Source organism: Meles meles, chromosome 5 (assembly GCF_922984935.1).
Source record: "Meles meles chromosome 5, mMelMel3.1 paternal haplotype, whole genome shotgun sequence".
Classification (NCBI taxonomy): Eukaryota; Metazoa; Chordata; class Mammalia; order Carnivora; family Mustelidae; genus Meles; species Meles meles.
This window is the reverse complement of record NC_060070.1, coordinates 95,624,135-95,646,208: the sequence shown is the minus strand read 5'-3', so window position 1 is coordinate 95,646,208 and position 22,074 is coordinate 95,624,135. Positions and strand designations below refer to the sequence as shown.

General features: G+C 37.9%; 1 protein-coding gene and 1 pseudogene across 1 annotated transcript in view; one reads left to right on the top strand and one right to left on the bottom strand.

Moving 5' to 3' along the window:
• The window catches only part of LOC123941788 (CD2 associated protein), a 143,162-nt gene extending 130,753 nt beyond the window's left edge, over positions 1-12,409 (bottom strand). The window contains exon 1 of the mRNA XM_046005507.1: positions 12,286-12,409. Coding sequence (XP_045861463.1) covers positions 12,286-12,289 — 4 coding nt within the window. The 5' untranslated portion in view covers positions 12,290-12,409. The remainder of the gene's footprint in view (positions 1-12,285) is intronic.
• Positions 3,505-3,898, top strand: LOC123941790 (annotated as a pseudogene).
• Positions 12,410-22,074: the final 9,665 nt, after the last annotated feature.

The window sequence follows — 22,074 nt, the reverse complement described above, 5'->3', positions numbered from 1 at the left end:
GACTCTGTGCCCAGCACAAAGTCTGCTTAGGACTTTTTCTCCCCCTACCCCTGTTCTCTACTCTCTCTCTCTATAAAAATATAATCCACTGTAAATTCAAAAACAAGTATAAGCTTTATTCCAAAGAAGCAGTAATATAATACAAACACTTTAATGGTTCCACCTGTTATTTCCTATTAAAAAAATAAAAGATGAAAAATATTTTTAGTTTTTATTCCCAGGATTAAATACTTATTTTTCACCAGAACCAAAAGTCTTTACCAGAAACTTCTTTCCAGGACTATCTTTACATAAACGCAGAAATGCAAAATTGATGAGCATTGCTTAATGTCATTAACCAGTGACACTTAATTATTAGGTTCCCGAAAGTCATCCAGAATGTCAAAATACTAATAAAAAAAATTTCCTCAAATCCGTTAAAAACAGAACTGATAAACAGCATTTCTTACATTTTTTTCAAGAGAGGTAAGTAAAGCACTCTAAAGATATCATACACAAAACCCACCCCTCCTTTTTGTATTTCAAATAGTGCACAAAAGTTTGCATACCAGGTACTTATTCAAAGGGTATTCAAAGAGAAGAGAATTTGTGGTGCAAGAAAATTTTTATACAGTATTACATTCCTTTTAATATTATTAAATCAGATCTGTTAAGTGACAGATGTCTACAAAAATAGTCTAAATTTAAAAAACAAAAGTACTCAGTGCCTGGGTGGCTCACTAAGTTAAAGCCTCTGCCTTTAGTTTGGGTCATAATCCCAGGGTCCTGGGATGGAGCCCCACATTGGGCACTCTGCTCAACAGGGAGCCTGCTTCCCCCACCTCTCTCTCTCTGCCTGCCTCTCTGCCTACTTGTGATCTCTATCAAATAAATAAATAAAACCTTTTTTTAAAAAAAAGTATTCTAATCTCAGAAAGACCAATTACTTAATAATTAGTTGAAAACAAATAAACTACCATGCGCAGGTGACTAATGGCTCCTTCCAAAATAACAAATCCTAAAAACAAATATACAAAATCCACCTGAAGAGCAAACAAGTTGGAAAACTGAACTAAAAATTCCTCATTCGGATTTTTATTCCCACTATTAACCTTGAGAAAACACTATAGATAACAGTTTTAAGCACATTTCAAACCATATAAAATACCATGTATTTGTCATAAAATTTTATAGAATTCAGCAAAAAGTCTTATGATAGTCCACTGGGCACATAAGTAAAAGACCAAAGTGTAACACACAGTTAAAATTAGTTAAAAATCTTTTAAGAGAAAATAATTACCCAAATACAGATATAATGTGTAATACCAATCCACAACTTTAGGGTGATAAGGATTTAAATTTCTTTATTCTTAAACCACATTAGGATGGTCATTTCAATCTGTATTCCTTGCTCTGTTTAGCTCACCTTTTTCCCCCCAATGTCTTAGGAAATAATTAAGAGGGGACACCTGGGTGACTCAGTCAATTAAATGTCAACTCTAGATTTCAGCTCAAGACAAGATCTCAGGGTCATAGGATTAAGGCCCACATCAGGCTCTGCACTCTGCTTCTCTCCCTCTACACTCCCCGCCAAGCGTGCATGCACTCTCTCTCAAATAAATCTTAAAAACACAAATAATTAAGAGAACATGCTTTAAGATCAGAGCAATATAAATTTAATCCAGCCTTCCCCACATCCTTTCTCTGACCTTGGGTGAGCAACAATGTCTGTAACTTCAATTTCTAATTTTGAAAATGGAAACAATGATGTTTTACCCCAGAATGCTCCAGTGAAATTAAATTCTGAACAAAATACCTAGCATTGTGCATTCCCTAAATACTAATAATTAGCAAAATATCAATTAAAAATTTTAAAGTTATCAAAAAATGGAAAGTTGCTTCAAAAAGACAATTTCACTCTAAGTTGACCTTAAATGTGTTTTTAAAAAGTGTAATGAAGTTATATAACTGCAAGAACCTATAAGAAAATCAGAATCATGAAATCATTTTATTTCCTCCATGTTTCTGAGCAAACACCAAAAGTAAATATGTGCATTAAAAAATAAACCTAGGAGCACCTGGGTGGCTCAGTGGGTTAAGCCTCTGCCTTCGGCTCAGGTCATGATCCCAGCGTCCTGGGATCAAGCCCTGCATAGAGCTCTCTGCCCAGCAGTGAGCCTGATTCCTCCTCTCTCTCTGCCTGCCTCTCTGCCTACTTGTGATCTCTGTCAAATTAAAAAAAATAAAATAAAAATTTAATTAAAATAAAATATAAACCTAAATCCTTACACTCAAAGAGATGTTAATTCAAATTACCAAAAAACATTATCTGGCCAGGGCTGAGAGCAGGGGACTCTTGTTTTATTTCTCTTTGTATTCCCAACCCCCATCACAGTGCCTAACATGCCAAATGTACTCAACAGCTGTATGTAGCACTGAAATGAAACACATACTTAATACTCAGTCACCAAATTTTTGAGTGGTGGCTACTGGAAGGTAGCCACTTGTTCCAGGTATCTCTAAAGAAAAAAGAGAAGAAAAAAAAAAAAAACCTCTGCACTCCTGAAGGTTATACTCTACAGTTTTATTTTTTTTAAGTTTTTTTTAATTTATCTATTATTTGAGAGAGAGAGAGAAAGAATGAGAGTGAGAGAGAGTATGAGAGGAGAGAGGTCAGCGGGAGAAGCAGACTCCCTATCAAGCAGGGAGCCTGATGTGGGACTTGATCCTGTAACTCCAGGATCATGACCTGAGCCAAAAGCAGTCACTTAACCAACTGAGCCACCCAGGCGCCCGTCTACAGTTATATTATACAAGGGTAAGACAAATAAGAAATAAAAATGTAAATAAGGAAAATACAAATTAAGTTACAATGTGGAAAGAATGGATTAAAAAAAAAGTAGGACAGGATAAGGAGGATCAAGAATGCTATTATCTGTAACCCCAATGACACCTCTCAGAGGAAGAGTTAAGAATTGCAACAGAGTAGGAATTTAAAGTCTAACACAAAACTTTGATATTAGGAGAACACATTTCTAAATAACTTAAAGTTAGTTGTTTCTTACTCTAAAGAATAAATAAAAATCATGTAGGAGAGTATACATTTTTAAGATCAACTTTAGTATTTCCTAAAAACATTATACTCCGCTTTAGCCAGGACTGATGGTCTCAATTTTACAAATATATCAACTTCTGTGCAGTGTGTATTTTTTTCAGTATTTAAATTTATTTATTTTTTGTGCAGTGTGTATTTTTTTCAGTATTTAAATTTATTTATTTTTTGTGCAGTGTGTATTTTTTTCAGTATTTAAATTTATTTATTTTTTGTGCAGTGTGTATTTTTTTCAGTATTTAAATTTATTTATTTTTTGTGCAGTGTGTATTTTTTTCAGTATTTAAATTTATTTATTTTTTGTGCAGTGTGTATTTTTTTCAGTATTTAAATTTATTTATTTTTTGCAAATATATCAACTTCTATGTTGCAAGTGAGCGAGCAGAAGGCAGTTGGGCTGCAAGAGCAGAGCAATGTCTAAATCAAAGGAACCTGTTTCTTCAAACTCTTCTGGCAGCAATTCTGACAGTGAGGTTGACGAAAAGTTAGAGTAAAAAGCAAGTTGCTCCAGAAAAACCTGTGAAGAAGCAAGACTGGTGAAATTTCAAGAACCCTGTCATCCCCTGAGCAGAGCAGCAACAGAAACAATATAACAGGTTTCAGATCCAGAAAGTGAGGTAAATCCGTTTTAAGAACTTTAAAGGGAAAGTTCTAATTGATATTAAAGAACACTGGATGATCAGAAGGTGAATTGAAATCTGAAAGAAAAGGTATTCCTTTAATTTCCGAGCAATGGAGCCAGCTGAAGAACAGATTTCTGACATTAACGATGAAGCAAGAGAACTATAAAATCAGAGCCATATAAAACCTCTAACGGTTCTAGTTGTTTTAATTTGCCTTTTTACATTGGCTTTTGTTTTCTAAACATTGTTTTCCAAGCTGTAGTGTATTTGGACTTCAGAACATTTTGTAAGATGAACAGTTTTTATAGCCTTATTAAGTGTTCTGAGGGGCACCTGGGTGGCTCAGTGGGTTAAAGCCTCTGCCTTAGGCTCAGGTCATGATCCCAAGGTCCTGGGATCAAGCCCAGCATAGGACTCTCTGCTCACAGGGAGCCTGCTTCCCCCCCTTTCTCTGCCTGTCTCTCTGCCTACTTGTGATCTCTGTCAAATAAATAAATAAAATCTTTTTTTAAAAAAAAAAGTGTTCTGGGCGCCTGGGTGGCTCAGTGGGTTAAGCCGCTGCCTTCGGCTCAGGTCATGATCTCAGGGTCCTGGGATCGAGTCCTGCATCGGGCTCTCTGCTCAGCAGGGAGCCTGCTTCCCTCTCTCTCTCTCTGCCTGCCTCTCTGTCTACTTGTGATCTCTCTCTGTCAAATAAATAAATAAAATCTTTAAAAAAAAAAAAAAAGTGTTCTGAGCGAAGCTGTCAGCTTTATTAGAAGGCTTGCTTTGTGCCCACCACCTGGTGTAAAATAAAATTAAGTAATACAATCTTAAAAAACAAACAAATATATTAACTTCTATACTAAAAACCCAAAACAACTTGGCAATTATAATAATCACAACAAATAAATGCTCTAGAAATTTCACTCTTCTAGTTATCAAAATCAGTCTAGAGGTTAGATAAATTTCTGGCCTCAGTACAAGGGCACTAATAAATACTAACAATGTTAAGACAGTTTTTTTTTTTAAGATTTTTTTTATTTATTTGACAGACAGAGATCTCAAGTAGGCAGAGAGGCAGGCAGAGAGAGAGGAGGAAGCAGGCTGCCTGCTGAGCAGAGAGCCCCATGCGGGGCTCCAGGACCTGAGCCGAAGGCAGAGGCTTTAACCCACTGAGCTACCCAGGCGCCCCTGTTAAGACAGTTTTAATATTTCAGGTATGAGGATCTTAAAAATATCAACGCAAATGAAGGAATACCTTACTCCAAAGACTCAGTGCCAGGAAAAAGGGGGGGAGTCTATCTATCTATTTATCTATCTATATCTTTACTACTGCCATGTCCTTACCACCTTGACTACTGCAATGTCACTGGTCAAACTAACGAGAGATGAACAAATCCCATTTGCCTTCCAATGCAGGAATCTATATCCTGACCTTCCTTGTGCTTCTCCTGTAACATTTTAACATTTCTGAAAATGGAATACGTCCTCTAAATGTGCTACATTCCCTCTCATTTGGATTTCTGATGATTCAAATGTTAAGCTTTATTCCTATCATGTTCATATCATATTCACATCGTAGCACTACAAGCCATGCCAAAACATTCATGACACTCATCAATCCCTGGAGGCAGGAAGAGAGAGGAAAATTTATGTTAGAATCTCTAGGGATTGAGGAATTTTTTCTTTTTAATCCAGGTGACTCAAATAATTCTCATGGGCCCAACCCATAACTCTGCTATAAACTACTTAAGGTACCAAAACATATTTGTCCTAATCCCCCTAGTGCCTAGCATGGCATTAATCACATTCCTCACATTAAGGCAAATACCTCTTAATTAATTCCTCACATTAAGGCAAATACGTCCTGATTAAACTTTCACATAAAGCTCCTTTCCAGGACTGTAAGACCTTGCAATAGAATCTTTCTCTTAGGTGGTACCTAAGGACTTAAAGTATTCTTTAAGTACTCATACTTAAAGTATTCTTCTACTATAAACTCCCAGGGATTAGGTGCCACACAGTCACTCTCTTGGAACTACCTGAACACCAAATCATCAAAAACCACCTGAGCTACAAGACACTAAAACAGATCCTGAATTTTAGGATCCCATATTAGTCATCCCTGTTTTGTAAATTAGTTGGGAAAGAAAATGAGATCATGATGGGAAGTTTAATAACAGATACAGAATTTAAAAGATTACAAAATGCAAGTCTCCTAGAGGCACTGGAAAGGACTGACAGGGTATAAATAGGTTCTAGGAAAGAAAGAGTCTATAACACTGCCGTATCTGGCAACAAATCAGCATCTTAGGCTACATATCAAATCGGAACATGAATTTTTTAAAAGCAGAGTTTCTTCTTAGAGTAAAAGCTCCTTTAAATGCGAACAATTAGTAAATACATTTTCAGTTGAATGAAAAAGGTCACTGAGAGAGTGTAATGTCCAGGTACCAGAAACAAACAAAAACCAAAATAAAACAAACAAAAGTCAAATTTAGTCCAAATGAGGAAACTTTTAGGACCCCAAAAGGACAATTTACTGAATTCCTGTACAAGTTCTAGCAGTTTTGGAGTGGAGTCTTTTGGGTTTTCCACATATAGTATCATATCATCTGCGAAGAGTGATAGTTTGACTTCTTCTTTACCAATTTGGATGCCTTTAATTTCTTTTTGTTGTCTGATTGCTGAGGCTAGGACTTCTAATACTATGTTGAATAGCAGTGGTGATAATGGACATCCCTGCCGTGTTCCTGACCTTAACGGAAAAGCTTTCAGTTTTTCTCCATTGAGAATGATATTTGCGGTGGGTTTTTCATAAGGACCCCAAAAGGAAAATGCCTATCTCACTTAGAGCTCTGCACTGGGTAAGGAGCCTGCTTGGGATTTCTCTCTCCCTCTGTCCCCCCACTCCACTCTCTCAATCAATCAATCAATCAATCAGTAAGTATAGAAGTACATGCGGCCCTCTGAATTAGTATTTTTGTATTCTTTGGGTAAATACCTAGTAGTGCAAATGCTAGACCATAAGGTGGTTCTATTTTCAACCTTTTGAGAAACCTCCATACTGTTTTCCAGGGCACTTGCACCAAGTCTGTATTCCCGCCAACAATGCATGAATGTTCCTTTTTTTCCACATCCTCACTAACACCTGTTGTTTCTTGTGTTAATGATTTTAGCCATTCTGACAGATGTGAGGTGATAGTTCATTATAGTTCTGATTTGCCTTTGCCTGATAGTGATGTTAAGCATGTTTTCATGTCACTGTTGGCTATCTGTGTGTCTTCCGTGGAAAAGTGCCTACTCATGTATTCTGCCCATTGGTTAATTGGATTATTTGGGCTTTGGGTGGTGAGTTTTAGAAGTTCTTTATATATTTTGGATACTAACCCTTTATCAGACATATCATTTGCAAATATCTTCTCCATTCTGCAGGTTGCATACAAATTTTATTGATTCTTCTGCTATGCAGAAACTTTTTTTTTTATGCAGAAACTTTTTATTTCGATGTAGTCCCAACAGTTCATTTTGGCTTTTGTTTTCCCCTGCCTCAGGAGATATATCTAGAAAGAAGATGCTATGGCTGATGTCAAAGAAGTTACTACCTGTGATTTCTCCTAGGATTTTTATGGTTTCAGGTCTCACATTTAGGTCTTTAATCCGTTTTGAATTTATTTTTGTGTGTGGTGTAAAAAAAGTGGTCCAGTTTCATTCTTTTGCAAATTATCCCACTTTTCCCAACACCATTTCTTGAAGAGACTGGCTTTCTTACACTGGATATTCTTTTCGGCTCTGTCAAAGATTAACTGACCGTATGATTGTAGGTTTGTAATCGTAGGTTTATTTCTGGATTTTCTATTGTTTCACTGACTTTTGTGTCATTTTTGTACCGGTACCATACTGTTTTGATTACTAAAGCTTTTTAATGTAATCTGAAGTCCAGAATTGTGATGGCTCCAGCTTCGCTTTTCTTTTTCAAGACTGTTTTGGCTATTCAGGGTCTTTTGTGTTCCACACAAATTTTTGAACGGCTTGTTTGGATAGGGATTGCCATTACATGTGTAGACTGCTTTAGGTAATACAGACATTTTTGAATGTTTATTCTTCTAGTCCACGATCATAGAACGCCTTTCCATTTCTTTGTGTTGTCTTCAATTTCTCTCATCAGTGTTTTATAGTTTTCAAAGTATAGGTCTTTCACCTCTTTGGGTAGGTTCATTCCTAGGTATTTTATTATTTCTGGTGCAACTGTAAATAGCATTATTTTCTAAATTTCACTTTCTGCTACTTCCTTATTGGTGTATAAAAATGCAACAGATTTCTGTACATTGATTTTGTATCCTGCGACTTTACTGAATTCACTTATCAGTTCCAGCAGTTTTTTGGAAGAGCCAGGTTTTCTATATATAGTATCATGTCACCTGCAAATAGGGAACGTTTTACTTATTCATTACAAATTTGGATGCCTTTTATTTCTTTTGGTTGTGGGACTGCTGTGGCTATGACTTCCAGTACCATGTTAAATAAAAGTGGTGAGAGTAAACACCCTTCCTTTGCTTGTTCCTCATCTTAAGGTAGGAGCTCTCAGTTTTCCCCTATTCAGGATGATGTTAGCTGTGGTTTTTTCATAGATGGGTTTTATTACATTCAGGTATGTTCCTGTTAAACCTACTTTGTGGAAGGTTTTTATCATGAATAGATGTTGTATTTTGTCAAATGCTTTTTCTCCATCTACTGAAATGGTATGATACAGTTCTTATCCTTTCTTTTATTGCTGCGATATAGCACACTGATTAATTTGCAATTAAAATACATTTCATAGAGAAGGATATTCCATCACAGAAGAGAAGCCAAAAAAAAAACAAACAAACAAAAAAAAAAAAAAAAAAAAACCACAGATCTGGATTAGGTACAAATAAAAATTTGGAGGTATTTTTGATTAGCAAATGGAATGAACCAAAAGCACTTCATATTTTATAACTTTGATTTTATCTCAAATGCCTTGAAACTACTAGATCTTATTAAGTTAATGTGACATCATTTTACTCTGCACTCATCATTTAGAGAAGTATATGGCATACGTCAGGCTAGTTTCCATAGGAAAATATAAAATATTATCACTGAAATTTCCACCCTTAATGGGATTTTATGGAACTATAACTATTCGAAGTTTGAAACACAGAAAACCTGATCACGAGTACTTACTAATTAAGGAACACAGCTTATTATTAGTTTTGTTAGTGATCCAAATTTGAAACAAAAATTTGCTAGTACTACTACTTCATGCTCTGGATTAGTTTAACTGAAATAAATCCTGAGACTGAAAGGTGAGCCCTTAGCGGGCAATTTCCATTTGCCACTACTTACCTGCATGAATCAAGATTTTTTCCAGATAGTGCAATAAAATAAAATAAGGAAATAAATCACGCTATTATAATAGTGCATAGATCATCTCTTAACCAACTGCACTTTTCTGTCCATTAAAACTGCCTCATAATTTAAACATATTGACTGGTCATATATGAGCTTAAAAAAAAAAAACTTAAACTAAGACGTTTATAACCTTACCTAAAATTAACAGAAATTAAGTCCTTAAAATCCACTTACTTTATCAAAAATAAAAATTCACCCATTGTAACACTTTGTCATTTGATGTCTTTTTCCCCTCCAAAATGCAGATCTGTATTTCTGAAATAAGAAAAGTTAATTTTTGCCCTTCTGTATCTCTAAATTCTCCTCAAATTCCTTCACACAGAATATCTCAAATTTCTATGTTAAGCATTCTTCTATATTTAACAAAGAAACTAAAAGCAGTGCTTTAATTTAACATAAAATTCAAAGAAACTAGACTCTCCTAGTACTCATCTTATTTACTTTTCCCAAAACTACTAAATTTACTATCAATAATGGACTTTCAAAATATAACCAATACTGGGGGGAAAAAATCTTCCTACATAATTTTTATAAGGATACACAAAATTAAAATTTCTGGGGAAAAATGAATTTCTGCATTACTACAAAACACCTATCCCACCAATCCTATAAATGCAATATGAGCTATTAACAAAGGTCAAAAATTGAGAATTGTTTTTATAAGCTGGTGCAAGAATTAGAGAAATCATTTGAAAAGGAAAATAAAAGCAATCAACACTGGCCATTTTCCAAACACTTTACAAGTATTAAATGCTCATCCAATCCCCACAACAATCTATGAGGTTATTTTTACCCCATTAACAGAATAAGAAACTGAAGCAGAGACAGATTTAAGTAACTTCCTCAGTCACAATAGCTAACAGGTGGAAGAGCCAGGATCTGACCTTGAGCTCTCCCAGTCCAGAACCCTGCTCTTCACTCTCTCACTATATTATCTAAATAGTACACATGGTAGGAACCATCACTTAATAGGTAACCAAGTTATTTCAAAACAAAGAAATTAAAGTTTTTTTTTTCATTCTGTGACACACCAGATAAAATAACATATAAATATTTTAAGCTGCCATCTTAAATCATAAGAAATAAAGACTCTTAGTAACAAAACCAAGCAAACGAGATTTATACTAAAGAGGAAACTCCTTTTAAATGATTTTGATAACTTTAACATAAAATATTACATGACCAATAAATTTAAGTATACATTCATATGGAAATGTCTGACAAATACCTTTCAAAAATTAACTACAAATGCCCCCAAGTAATCAACCTTCAAAACACATACTACATAGTCAAGTTGAGAGCATACAAACATCACACTTTACCTAATGTGGCAACTTGCGTAACCAGTACACAGCAGAGAAGTCACTAAAAAAAGGCCTCTTAACAATTAAAACAGATACTCCGATATCCAAATAATGATGCTAACATTTACACACTAAGTAAGGGTACACTTATTTTCCCCTTATACAGAATTACAAATTTGAATATGATTCCCACACTTGCAGAAAAATTACAGAAGGGAGGGTGAAGGGGACACTAATCACAGTGACAAACATCAAATTCGAAAGGAGAAAAATATTTAAGTAACTTCAAAATGCAAAGGAATCTAATCAATAGTCTTATATACAATCCAACATATCCCTCAAGGCATCACAGTAACTGATGGTCACAAATGATGACCCTAGGCCATCAAGATGCTTAATTACATCCTGCATCCTATTCAAGACAAAGAAGAATTACATATTTTAGTATGATTTTCAGCCAAATCGGTTAAAGTGGTTTTATAATTTAAGACTTAAAGGAATAAACCCTCAAATACTCAGTAAACTCATTAATTAGAAAGGAATTCATATGAAAGTTCCAAACAGCAAAGGTTTTACTATCTGGAGGTTTAAGAGCACTTTGTGTACAGAAGTTACCTGAAAGTAGAAAAGTCTAGCAAAGAAAAGTAGAAAGTCTAGCAAAATACAGAACACCTATGCGAGGATCTGTAAACACTGTGCTTAAAGCATTTCCCACAAAACATTGTGTGGGCAGAAGGTGCCACATCAGCAGTAGTCTGTATTTGTCCTACTTCTAAATCATTTGTTAGTTGCATGAATTATTAATTTCGGTTAACAGTGTGTTGATATGAAGAGCACCAACTCCCAACTACAAGAAAGGATAGAGTCCTCCTGATTTACTCTACAAAATCAGAGTTGGGATTATTCTTACGGAATATGCTTATGCTCATCGGTGGCACCAATTTATGTTTTTTAATGGCACACACACTTCTTTTAGATTGTTTTTAATTTTTAAAGGATTAAGAGAGTGCCTAGCCTAGCCCACACTGAAATGTGTTATCAAAAGAACTGTTACACTACTCAACAAAACTCCCTTTCAAACCAGGCTGCAACACATTCTGCTTTTTCTAGCTCCAAACAAACCTTTAAAGCACATAGTAAATAACATATAAGGCCTTGTACTTTTCTCTCCTCTCGCAAGGAAGTCTAACTCCAAACAGGAAACAGCTTCTCAAAGGGTTCAACACTGAAATCCTATCAAACCCTAACAAAGTCCTCAGGAAGAGATTTAATATTTAAGTGCCAACACACTTGCCTAGGTAAAAACAAAGTAAATACTCAAGCTTCCCTATCCTTGGGACATCCTTCCCTTGGAAGTTTCCCCGGAGGAAAAAAAAAATCACCTTTCCGAACAAACGAAAACTTATTAAATGGCCAATCTATACAATGCCTAACAGAAGATAAAGAAGTTAAAAGTGCTACTTTGTCAAGTTTTTCCGTCACCTCCCCCAACCGACCAGAACGCGGGGAGGGAAGGTGGAGGCTGGGGAAGGGAGGGAAGTTCGGGCTAAGGTTAGCTGGGCAGTAGGCGAGGAAAGGAGACCAGGTGCCCCCTCCCCCATTCCCTCACCTTTCCCGACAGCAGGAAGAGGTGGGGAGAGGAGGGCAGGAGAAAGCACCCGCAAGCCCTCCGACCAATTTCTCCGCGAGAAGAGCAAGGTGGAAGGCAGGGCGAGGAGGGGCGATGGGAGGGTGCGGTGTTGCCGCGAAGGGGCTGATCCCGGTCCCTCCCTGCGGAGACCTAGAAGGGGAACCGCCTGCCCGAATCGGGAAGGTCCAGCGGGGCGGCGGGAAACGCCCGCGAGTCTCTTACCCATGCTGGGGGCTCCCGCGGGGAGAAGCCCAGCGCCCCCTGCTCCTCCTCCGGTTGATCGCGCGGCCGCACTTGCAGCGGGAGGCGGGCCCCGCGCTCCGCTCCTGCGCCTTCTGAGCTCAGGCGGGGCGAAGAGGCGCCTCCATCCGCCCGCGGCGTTCCCCGGACAGTCCCGTCAGCGCGGCCCGCGAGCAAGAAACGACAGCCGCGGCTCCTCGCGCCTGGCCTCCGCCGAAGCCGCGGCGGCGGGAGAGCCCTCTCCTGGCGGTTTTCCCAAACCCCGGTCGCTACCGCAGCAAGCAGTGGGGGGAACCTGCCGCTGCGTCCCGACCGCAGGCTCCCGCAAGGAGCGTCGGCCGAGCTCCGGAGCCCGCCTCCCTGCGCTCCCTTCGACAACCGCCGTTCTAGAACGCGACACGGAAAACTGAGGTGGAGACCCCACAGAGGCCGGGAAGGTGCCGGGAGCTGGACACGGGAGGAGGGAAGTCTCGCGAGAACCCCTCGTTCTCCCTGCCCCGCCCCCTACGCGTCCCGGCTCACTACCCCGCGCCCCAGCTGGTGCCAGGTGCGGTGACGTCAGGGCCGAGGAGTCGCACGCCACCCGCGTCCAGGTGCAGCAAGCTGAAGAGGAAGGAATCCGGAAGAACTGTGGCGACTCCTTCGCCATGAAGTTTGGCGCAGCTGGGACGGCCGTTTTGTTTGGTTAGTCAGTCGCCCCAGATGGATACAAAGTTTTTGCTCATAAGCAAAGTGAGCTGTGTTGCTCCACTTTCCGCGGGGCCTATGCAGTGTTGCTCTGTGCAGAACGGCAGTTTCTGGGGAATCTAACAAAACAGATGGCGAAAAACAGAGAGACAGAGACCTCTTGCTTTCAACCCTCAGAGGCCCAGCTTTCCTGGGACCCCGTAGTTTACCTTGCAGAGTTCTTAACAAATCACAAGCATTTGTTCGTGGGAAAAACAAAGCAAAACCCTAGGCACACGCACACAAAAATTATACTTTACAGAAATAAACTTGGTTCATTTAGCCTCTGTCAGCTGACTACAACATCTAAATCCCTTTACTTGAGCAGGGGGGAGAAATAATCATGATTTGAAATACTGCCAGGCATTTTTTCGAGCCTCAATATGAGGAAGGACATGGGATTACTGTAATCAAACGAGCATTTCTTAGAAAAGTTGGAAACAAGTATAATTCAGCCAGCTTCTTCCCCCTGCTGTTTAAATAGACCCAATTCCAGACAGATGTGTAAGAGCAACATTTGTTGACTGCCAACTACTGTGCCTAATGCTTTTTAAAGAAATTATGTCATTTAATTCTCAAAACTATGAATTGGAAGAATTATGAATCTAAAAACTAAACCTGTCTTACTGTTTGGGTTCAAGCAGAACTGGGTTTCTGAAACTGCACAACCATTTGCTTTTTTGTTCGATCTTGGGTAGATTAACTAAACCTGGCTGAACTTCAGTTTCTTGAATCTGTTCAAAGAAATCTTTACTGTAAATCATACTGTCTGTCACATAGTCGCAATCTTATAAATATTTATTCCCACTATTTGTTACAGAACTGCTTTTGCCATCTTTTAATATTTTTTCTTACAAAAAGGTTGCATACAGTACCTTTATAACAACAATTGTCGATCATAATCCGAGCTGAAAAGGACAAAAGAAAAACATTTTAACATACATATGTAAATAAGGTGTACATGTTGGTGGTATTGTATTAGAACTACAGCACATGTGCCCTTTTTCAGTCAACCAATATTTTTTAGTACAGTGCGAAATATTGTAGGAATTTGAGGCGTACAATATGGTGATTCAACATATATACATTATTAAGTTGTTGCAGGGTTGCAGGATACTTGTCTCACAAGAGTCGAAGAATGAATCTCTTGGGCACAAAAGGGTGAAGTGAAGTGAAAGTTTATTAAGTGAAGGTGAGAACAGAAAGGAAAGTAAAAAACTCTCTAGGATGAGAGGGGGTCCCTAAGGGTTGCCACTGAGGGCTTTTATGGTGGGTCTTCTATAGAAAACTGACCAGAGAACTTGACCTCACCACTGGTAGCACAAAGTTTACTTCCCCTTCAAGTTTGATAAATTTCAGTGGCCAGTTTGTAACTTTCATGAAAGTTTCTTGTTTATAACATTTAAAACAAACAAGGTGGTCTCTTTCTGTTCCCTTAGCTCTGGTTTTGTTTGTAACTTTCACGAAAATATCTCATCTATAACATTTATCCTCATCTGGAATTTTTGTGAGCCTGGTCATTAGCCCCCTACCTATCTCTCCCTACCTAGCCTCGCCTGTCCTTTATCAAAGTCAACACCAAGATAAACTACTCTGATTCACCATACAAAATTGTTACAAAATTATTAACTATATTCTCTATGTTGTAAAATGCATCCCCATGTCTCATTTATTTCATAACTGGAAGCTTGTACATTTTATTCCCCTGCCTGTACTTTTCCTACCCTCCCACCCTCTTCCCTCTGACAACTACCAGATTCTTCTCTGTATCTGTTAATCTGTTTTGTTTTGTTTGTTTTTTGGATTCTACATACAAGTAAAATCATACAATATTTGTCTTTCTCTATCTGGCTTATTTCACTTAGCATAATACCCTTCAGGTCCATTCATGTTGTCACAAATGGTAAAATTTTATTCTTTTTATGGCTGAATAATATTCCAGTGTGTGTGTGTGTGTGTGTGTATACCACATGTTATTTATATATATTTTTATATTTGTGTGTATATATATACACCCCACATATTCTTTATCCATTCACTTATGATAGACACAGGTTGTATACCTGTGTGTATATACACATATATATACATATATATAAACGTGTATATACATATATATACACTCACATAAAAATACATATATATATAAAGAAGATTTGTATGCCACATCTTTATGTATATATGTGTATATATGTCTATATATATGTATATATGTATATATGTGTATATATATTATATATACATATTCTTTATCCTTTCATTTATGATAGACACAGGTTATATTTGTATCTTGACTATTATAAATACTGCTACAATGTACATAGAGGCAAAATATCTTTTCAAATTAGTGTTTTTGCTTTCTTCAGATAAATACCCAGAAGTGGATATGCTGGATCACATGGTGATCACATAATGATGAATTTTTTCAGGAACCTCCATACAGTTTTCCATGGTGGCTATACCATTTTGCATTCCACCAAGTGTCCAAGGTTTCTTTTTTCTCCATTTCCTCCTCAACACTTGTTATTTCTTGCCTTTTTTTGTTTATACTAGCCATTCTGACAGGTATAAACTGATATCTTATTGTGGTTTTGATTTGCATTTCCCTAATGATTTAGTAACGTTGCATATCTCACCACGTATCTGTTGGCCATCTGTATTTGGTGTTTTTTGTAGAAATGTCTGTTCAGGTCCTTTGACCATTTTTTAAATTGATTATTTTGGTTTTTTGTTATAGTGAGTTGTGTGAGTTCTTTATATATTTTGAATATTAACCCATTAACAATTATATCGTTTTTTAATATCTTCACTTATACAATAAGTTTTTTTTTTCACCATGCTGATGGTTTTCTTTGCTGTGCAAATTTTTTGGTTATATGTAGTCCCATTTATTTGCTTTTGTTGCCCTTGCCAGAGGAAATAAATCTAAAACAGATATGGCTAAGACTGATGTTCAAGAGTGCTGTATATGTGTCCTCCTAGGAGCTTTATGTTTTCCAGTCTTGACATTTAGGTCTTTAATCCATTTAGAGTTACTTTTGTACATGGTATAAGAAAGTAGTCTGAGTTCATTCTTTTGCATATTGCTGTCCAGTTTTCCAGCATCATATACTGAAGAGACTGTGTTTTCCCCCATTGTATATTCTTCCCTCTGTAGTCACAGATTAATGACTATGTAAGCATGGGTTTATTCCAAGACTCTCTGTTCTGTTTAATTGATCTAAATGTCTGTTTTTGTGAGAGTAACATACTGTTTTGATTACTAGAGCTTTGTAGTATAGTTAGAAATCTGAGATTGTGATAATGCCATCTTTGTTCTTTTTTTCTTTAGATCGCTTTGGTTATCCAGATCCTTTTGAAGTCCCATACAAGTTTTAAGATTGTTTGCTATTGATATTTGCATTGGTGTTCATCAGATGTATTGGCCTCTAATTTTCTTTTTTTGTGGGATCTTTGGTTTTGGTGTCAGAGTGATGCTGGACCTATAGAATAAGTTTGAAAGTGTTCCTTGTTCTTTATTTTTTGAAATAGTTTGAAAAGGATAGTTATTGGGGAGCCTGAGTGGCTCAGTGGGTTAAAGCCTCTGCCTTCGGCTCAGGTCATGATCCCAGGGTTCATGGGATCGAGCCCCGCATTGGGCTCTCTGCTCCGCGGGGAGCCTGCTTCCTCCTCCCTCTCTGCCTGCCTCTCTGCCTAGTTGTGATTTCTTTCTGTCAAATAAATAAAATATTAAAAAAAAAAGAAAAAGAAAAGGATAGCTATTAATTCTTCTTTAAATGTTTGGTGAAATTCACCTGTAAAGCTGTCTGGTCCCAGACTTCTGTTTGTTGGGAGTTTTTGATTACTGATTCAATTTTACTGCTAGTAATCAGTCTGTTCAGATTTTCTATTTCTTTGTAATTCAGTCTTGGAAAGTTGTGTGTGTCTAGGAATTTATCCATTTCTTCTAGATTGCTTCATTCATTGACATATAATTTTTGTGGAAATCTCTTAATGATCCTTTATATTTCTGTGGTATCAGTTGAACTTCTCTTTCATTTCTGATTTTATTTATTTGGGCCCTCTCTTTTTTCTTGATGAGTCTGACTAAAGGTATATTAATTTTTTTTTTTTTTTTAAAGAACCAGCTCTTGGGGCGCCTGGGTGTCTCAGTTGTTAAAGCGTGTGCCTTAGGCTCGGGTCATGATCCCAGGGTCCTGGAATCAAGCCCTGCATCGGGCTCTCTGCCTGTTTCTCCCACTCTCTATCTCTCCCACTCTCTATCTAGCTGTGTCTCTCTCTGTCAAATAAACAAACAAAATCTTAAAAGTAAATAAATAAAAGAATCAGCTCTTAGTTTCATTGATTTCTTCATATATTTTTAAATCTCTATTTCTATTATTTCTGCTCTAGTCTTTATTATTTTTTCCCTCCATTAATTTTGGTTTTGTTCTTCTTTTTCCAGTTTCTTTAGGTATAAAGTTAGATTGTTTATTTGGGTAGTTTTCTTGTTTCTTGAGCTAGGCCTGTATCACTATGAACTTCCCTCCCAGAATACCTTTTTTTTTTTTTTTTTTTTTTAATATAGAACTGCTTTTGTTATGTCCCATAGGTTTTGGTTGTTGTGGTTCCATTGTCATTTTCCTCAAGGTAAATTCCCTTTTTATTCTCTCTTTGATTTCTTTGTTGATCCATAGGTTGTTTAACTTCCAGGAGTTGGGGTGGGGGGTTGTTTTGTTTTGTTTTGTTTTTTAAGATTTATTTATTTGAGAGAGAGAATGCACAAGGCAGTTGGGGGAGGGGCAGAAGGACTGAATCTCAAGCGGACCCCCCGGCTGAGCACAGAGCCTGACGAGCTCTATCTAATGACCCTGAACCGAAAGCAAGAGTCCAATGCTTAACCAACTGGCCCACCAAGGCGCCCCCAGGAGTTTGTGTTTTATTCCTTTTTCTTCTAATTGATTGCTACATATATACTTCTGTGGTTGGAGAAGAAGCCTGGTGGTTTTCAAATCTTCTTAAATGTATTGAGACTTGTTTTGTGGCCTAACGTGTCATCTATCCCAGAGAATGTTCTGTGTGAACTTGAAAAGAATGTGTATTCTGCTGCTTTGGGGTGGTATACTCTGTATATATCTATTAAGTCCATCTGGTCTAATGTATCCTACAAGACAATGTTTCTGTATTGATTTTCTGTCTGGATGATCTGTCCCTTGATGTAAGTGGGGTGTTAACAATCCCATGCTATTATTATATTACTGTCATTTTCTCCCTTTATGTCTGTTAATATTTGCTGTATGTATTTAGGTGCCTCTATGTCATGTGTGTAGATATTTACAAGAGTTAAATCCTCTTGTTGGATAATCTCTTTATCTTATTAATGTTCTCCTTTGTGTCTTGTCACAGTCTTTGGTTTAAAGTCTATTGTGTTTGATATCAGAATTGCTACCACAGCTTTCTTTTCATTTGCATGGAATATCCTTTTTCCACACCTTCACTTTCAGTCTTTGTGTATCTTTAGATCTGAAGTGAATCTGTCGTAGGCAACATATATATATTGGTCTTGTTTTCTTATTCATTCAGCTACCCTATGTCTTTTGATTGGAGTATTTAGTCCATTTAGAGTAATTATTGATAGATACCTGCTTATTGTCATTTTGTTGATTATTCTGGTTGTTTTGTAATTCTTCTCTGTTTTTCTTTTCTTCTCTTGCTCTTTTCCCCCAGCAATTTGATGACAGTCAGTGGTGTTATATTTATATTCCTGTCCCTTTATTTTTTTCTGTTTCTATTGTAAGTATTTGGTTTGTGGTTACCATAGGTTCATATATAATATACTATGTATATAGCAGTCTTTTTAACATGGTTGGCTGCTTAAGTTCAAGCCTATTCTAAAAACACCACATTTTTACTCTCCTTGCCATGTTTTATGTTTGTGACATATTTTACATCTTATTATTTTGAGTATCCCTTGACTGATTATTGTAGATTAAGATAATTTACTGCTTTAGTCTTTTATCCTTCATACTAACTATGTAGGTTATTGATCCACTACCTTTACTATATGTTTACCTTTGCCAGTTAGATTTTTTTCTTTCCTAATTTTAAAATTTCTAGTTATGGCCTTTTCTTTACCATTTAATGAAGTCTCTTTAACATTTCTTGTGAGGTGTTTGGTGTTCATGAACTCTGTTAGCCTTTGCTTGCCTAGAAAACTCCTTATGTCTCCTATTCTGAGTAATATTCCTGCTGGGTAGAGCATTTTTGGTTGTAAGTTACTTCCTTTCAGCCCTCTGATTGTGCTGTCTTCTTTTGGCCTGTAAAGTTTCTGCTAAGAAAACAGCTAATAATTTTATGGGTGTTGCCTTGTACATAACCAGTGGTTTTTCTCTTGCTACTTTTAAGATTCTTCAACTGTTAACAGTTTGATTATTATGTGTCTTAATGTGGTTCACTTTGGGTTCGTCTTTTTGGGAACTCTATGCTTTCTGGACCTGGATGTCTGTTTGCTTTGACAGGTTAGGGACATTTTCAGCCACATTTCTTCCCACGGCTTTTTGTTCCCTTTCTCTCTCCTTTCTCCTTGGGACTCCTATAATGAATGTTAGTGCTCTTGATGTCCCAGCAGCCCCTTCACCTATCCTCATTTTTTATTCTTTCTTATTTTTGATGTCTGATTGGGCGATTTCCACTGCCCTGTCTTCTACATTGCAGCCCATTCTTGTGTATCATCTAATCTGTTTGTTGATTCTCTAGCGTGTTTTTCATTTCGGTTATTGTATTCTTCAACACTGACTGGTTCTTTCTATTTTCAGTCTCTTTGTTGAAGTTCTCACTGTATTCATCCATTCATCTCCCCAGTTCAGTGAACATTTTTATGAACATTACATTGACCTTTATCTGACAGATTACTTATCTCTATTTTGTTTGTGGTTTTGGGTTTTGTTTTAGGTTTTTGTTTTGTTTTTTTGAAATTTTTGTCTTGTTCTTTCATGTGGAACAGATTTATCTGTCTCTTCATTTTGCCTAACTCTCTGTGTTCGTTTCTATGCATTAGGTAGGTCAGTTACATCTCCAGGTCTTGAAGGAGTGGCTTTATGCAGAATGTGCCCATGGAACCTAGTAGCAAAAACACCCTTGGTCATCTGAGCCAGTGTCCCAGAGGTGTCCCCTGTGTGGGCTGTGTGCACCCTCCTATTATGGCTGGATCGTGACTGGTGTGGACTTGCTGTCATGTGAGGCTTTTCCTTGCTGTGGCTATATGGTAGCCCCAGCCATGACTGCTACACACATGCTGTTAAGTACAGCTAGCCCTGAGCCTGTCTGGCTGAGACATCTATAATGGAAACTATTTCAGCCAAGACTGCTGCAAGTGCATTGTTGTGCAAGGTTGGCTCCCTGCCTGCCTGCCTGTGAGGCCCAACTGTGACAGCCCTAGGCTTGCTGGAGGGCAGGGCAGGCCTCCAGTGTGACTGGCTGCAAGGTCCAGGTATGACTGTTGCAGGCACTCTAGTGTGCAGGGCTGGGACCTGAGCGTGGGAGCACTTGGAGGGACCACTGATTCTGGCCAAGGCCTCCCACAGGGCGTGGTGGGGCAAGGGAGCTGCTTGAGAGGGGCTCCAGTGCCAGCTGAGTTTGCTCACTGGGTATAGGGGGATGGGGAGCCACTTGGGAGGAGTGCTGATCTGGGTTAGGTAGGTTGGGTGAAGCAAGTCCATGGGGGAACACTGGGGCTGGCAAGTGGTGCTAGCACAAGAGACAGAGTCAGAAATGGCACCCACCTAGTGCTGGGCCAAAGTGAAAAGAAAATGGTGCTTCCATTTCTGAAGAACATCCTAACAGATCCCTGCCTCTCCCGCACATGCCCTAAAATCACATGCCCTAAAATTCGTCAATGGTTCTCCTTCACATGATACCCAGGGGCCTTTCAAACTGTTGCTGTGCAGTGAGTGAGATTGTGTGTGGGCCCTTTAAGAGCAAAGTCTCAGTTTCCTACTTGCCCTCTGACTCGCCTATCAGACATAAGCCATCATAAGCCCACTGATTTTCAAAGCCAGACTTTATGGGTGCTTGTATTCCCAGTGCAGGTTTTCCGAGCTGTGGAGCCCAATGTGGGATTTAGACCCCTTGCCCCTCAGGGCCTCTTTGGTTATGAAATCCCTCCCACTTGTGGGTTACTGCACCAGGCTGTGAGTCCTGACTGGACTACATTTCTATCCTTTCTACTCCTCTCCTTGTGGCTTTTTTTTATATCCTCACTTGTGTAAGATCTATTCTGTTAGCCTTCAGTTCATTCTCAGAGATAGTTGTTCTATGTGTAGTAGTGCCTTTTGGTGTGTTTATGGAAGGAGGTAAGCTCAGGATCTCCGTACACCACTCTCTTGATCCCCTCCTCCAACAAATACTTGTTGAGTATTATGTTCACTGTCCCCTACCAAGCAAACAAACAAACACAAGGTGATGTACAGCCCTTATACTTAAAGATTTGTATTTTACCTGGGAAGTAAGACATGAACACATCATTTGTTAAAAGTATGAGGTAGTGAAGGTGAAGTGCCTGAGAATTTAAAGGAAAATAAATTACCATAACCAAGACAAGCTTCAGAGGGATGGTATGAATGGAACTAAAGCTTGGAGGAAGGCAATAATTTCAGCCTGGAGGAGTCTTAGAAGTAAGGAGTGGAAACAGATATGCAAACAGACTATTCCTGAGTTTAAAGAAGTCTATGTGTCTCCAGCAGCCCATAAGAAAGTAAACAATTTAAAATTTGAAAGAATAAGGCTGGTGAGAGGCAAAAAAGAATTCATGAAAGGAGACAAAGAGAAATATAATACATAGGAAGAGAACAAAATTCTTAGGTCTCTAGGATGCCAGACATTCAAGAAGAAAGACCAATGAATAGGACTAAAGAGAGGTTAAGGAAAACAAACAAAAGGAGATTGGATTTGAGAATAATACCTTCAAAGGTATAATTTCAGGAATACATATAACAATATAAGATAGATATAACTATATGTATTCAGAATATATACAACAGTAAAGTTAAAAGTCAGTTAAAGGTTTCA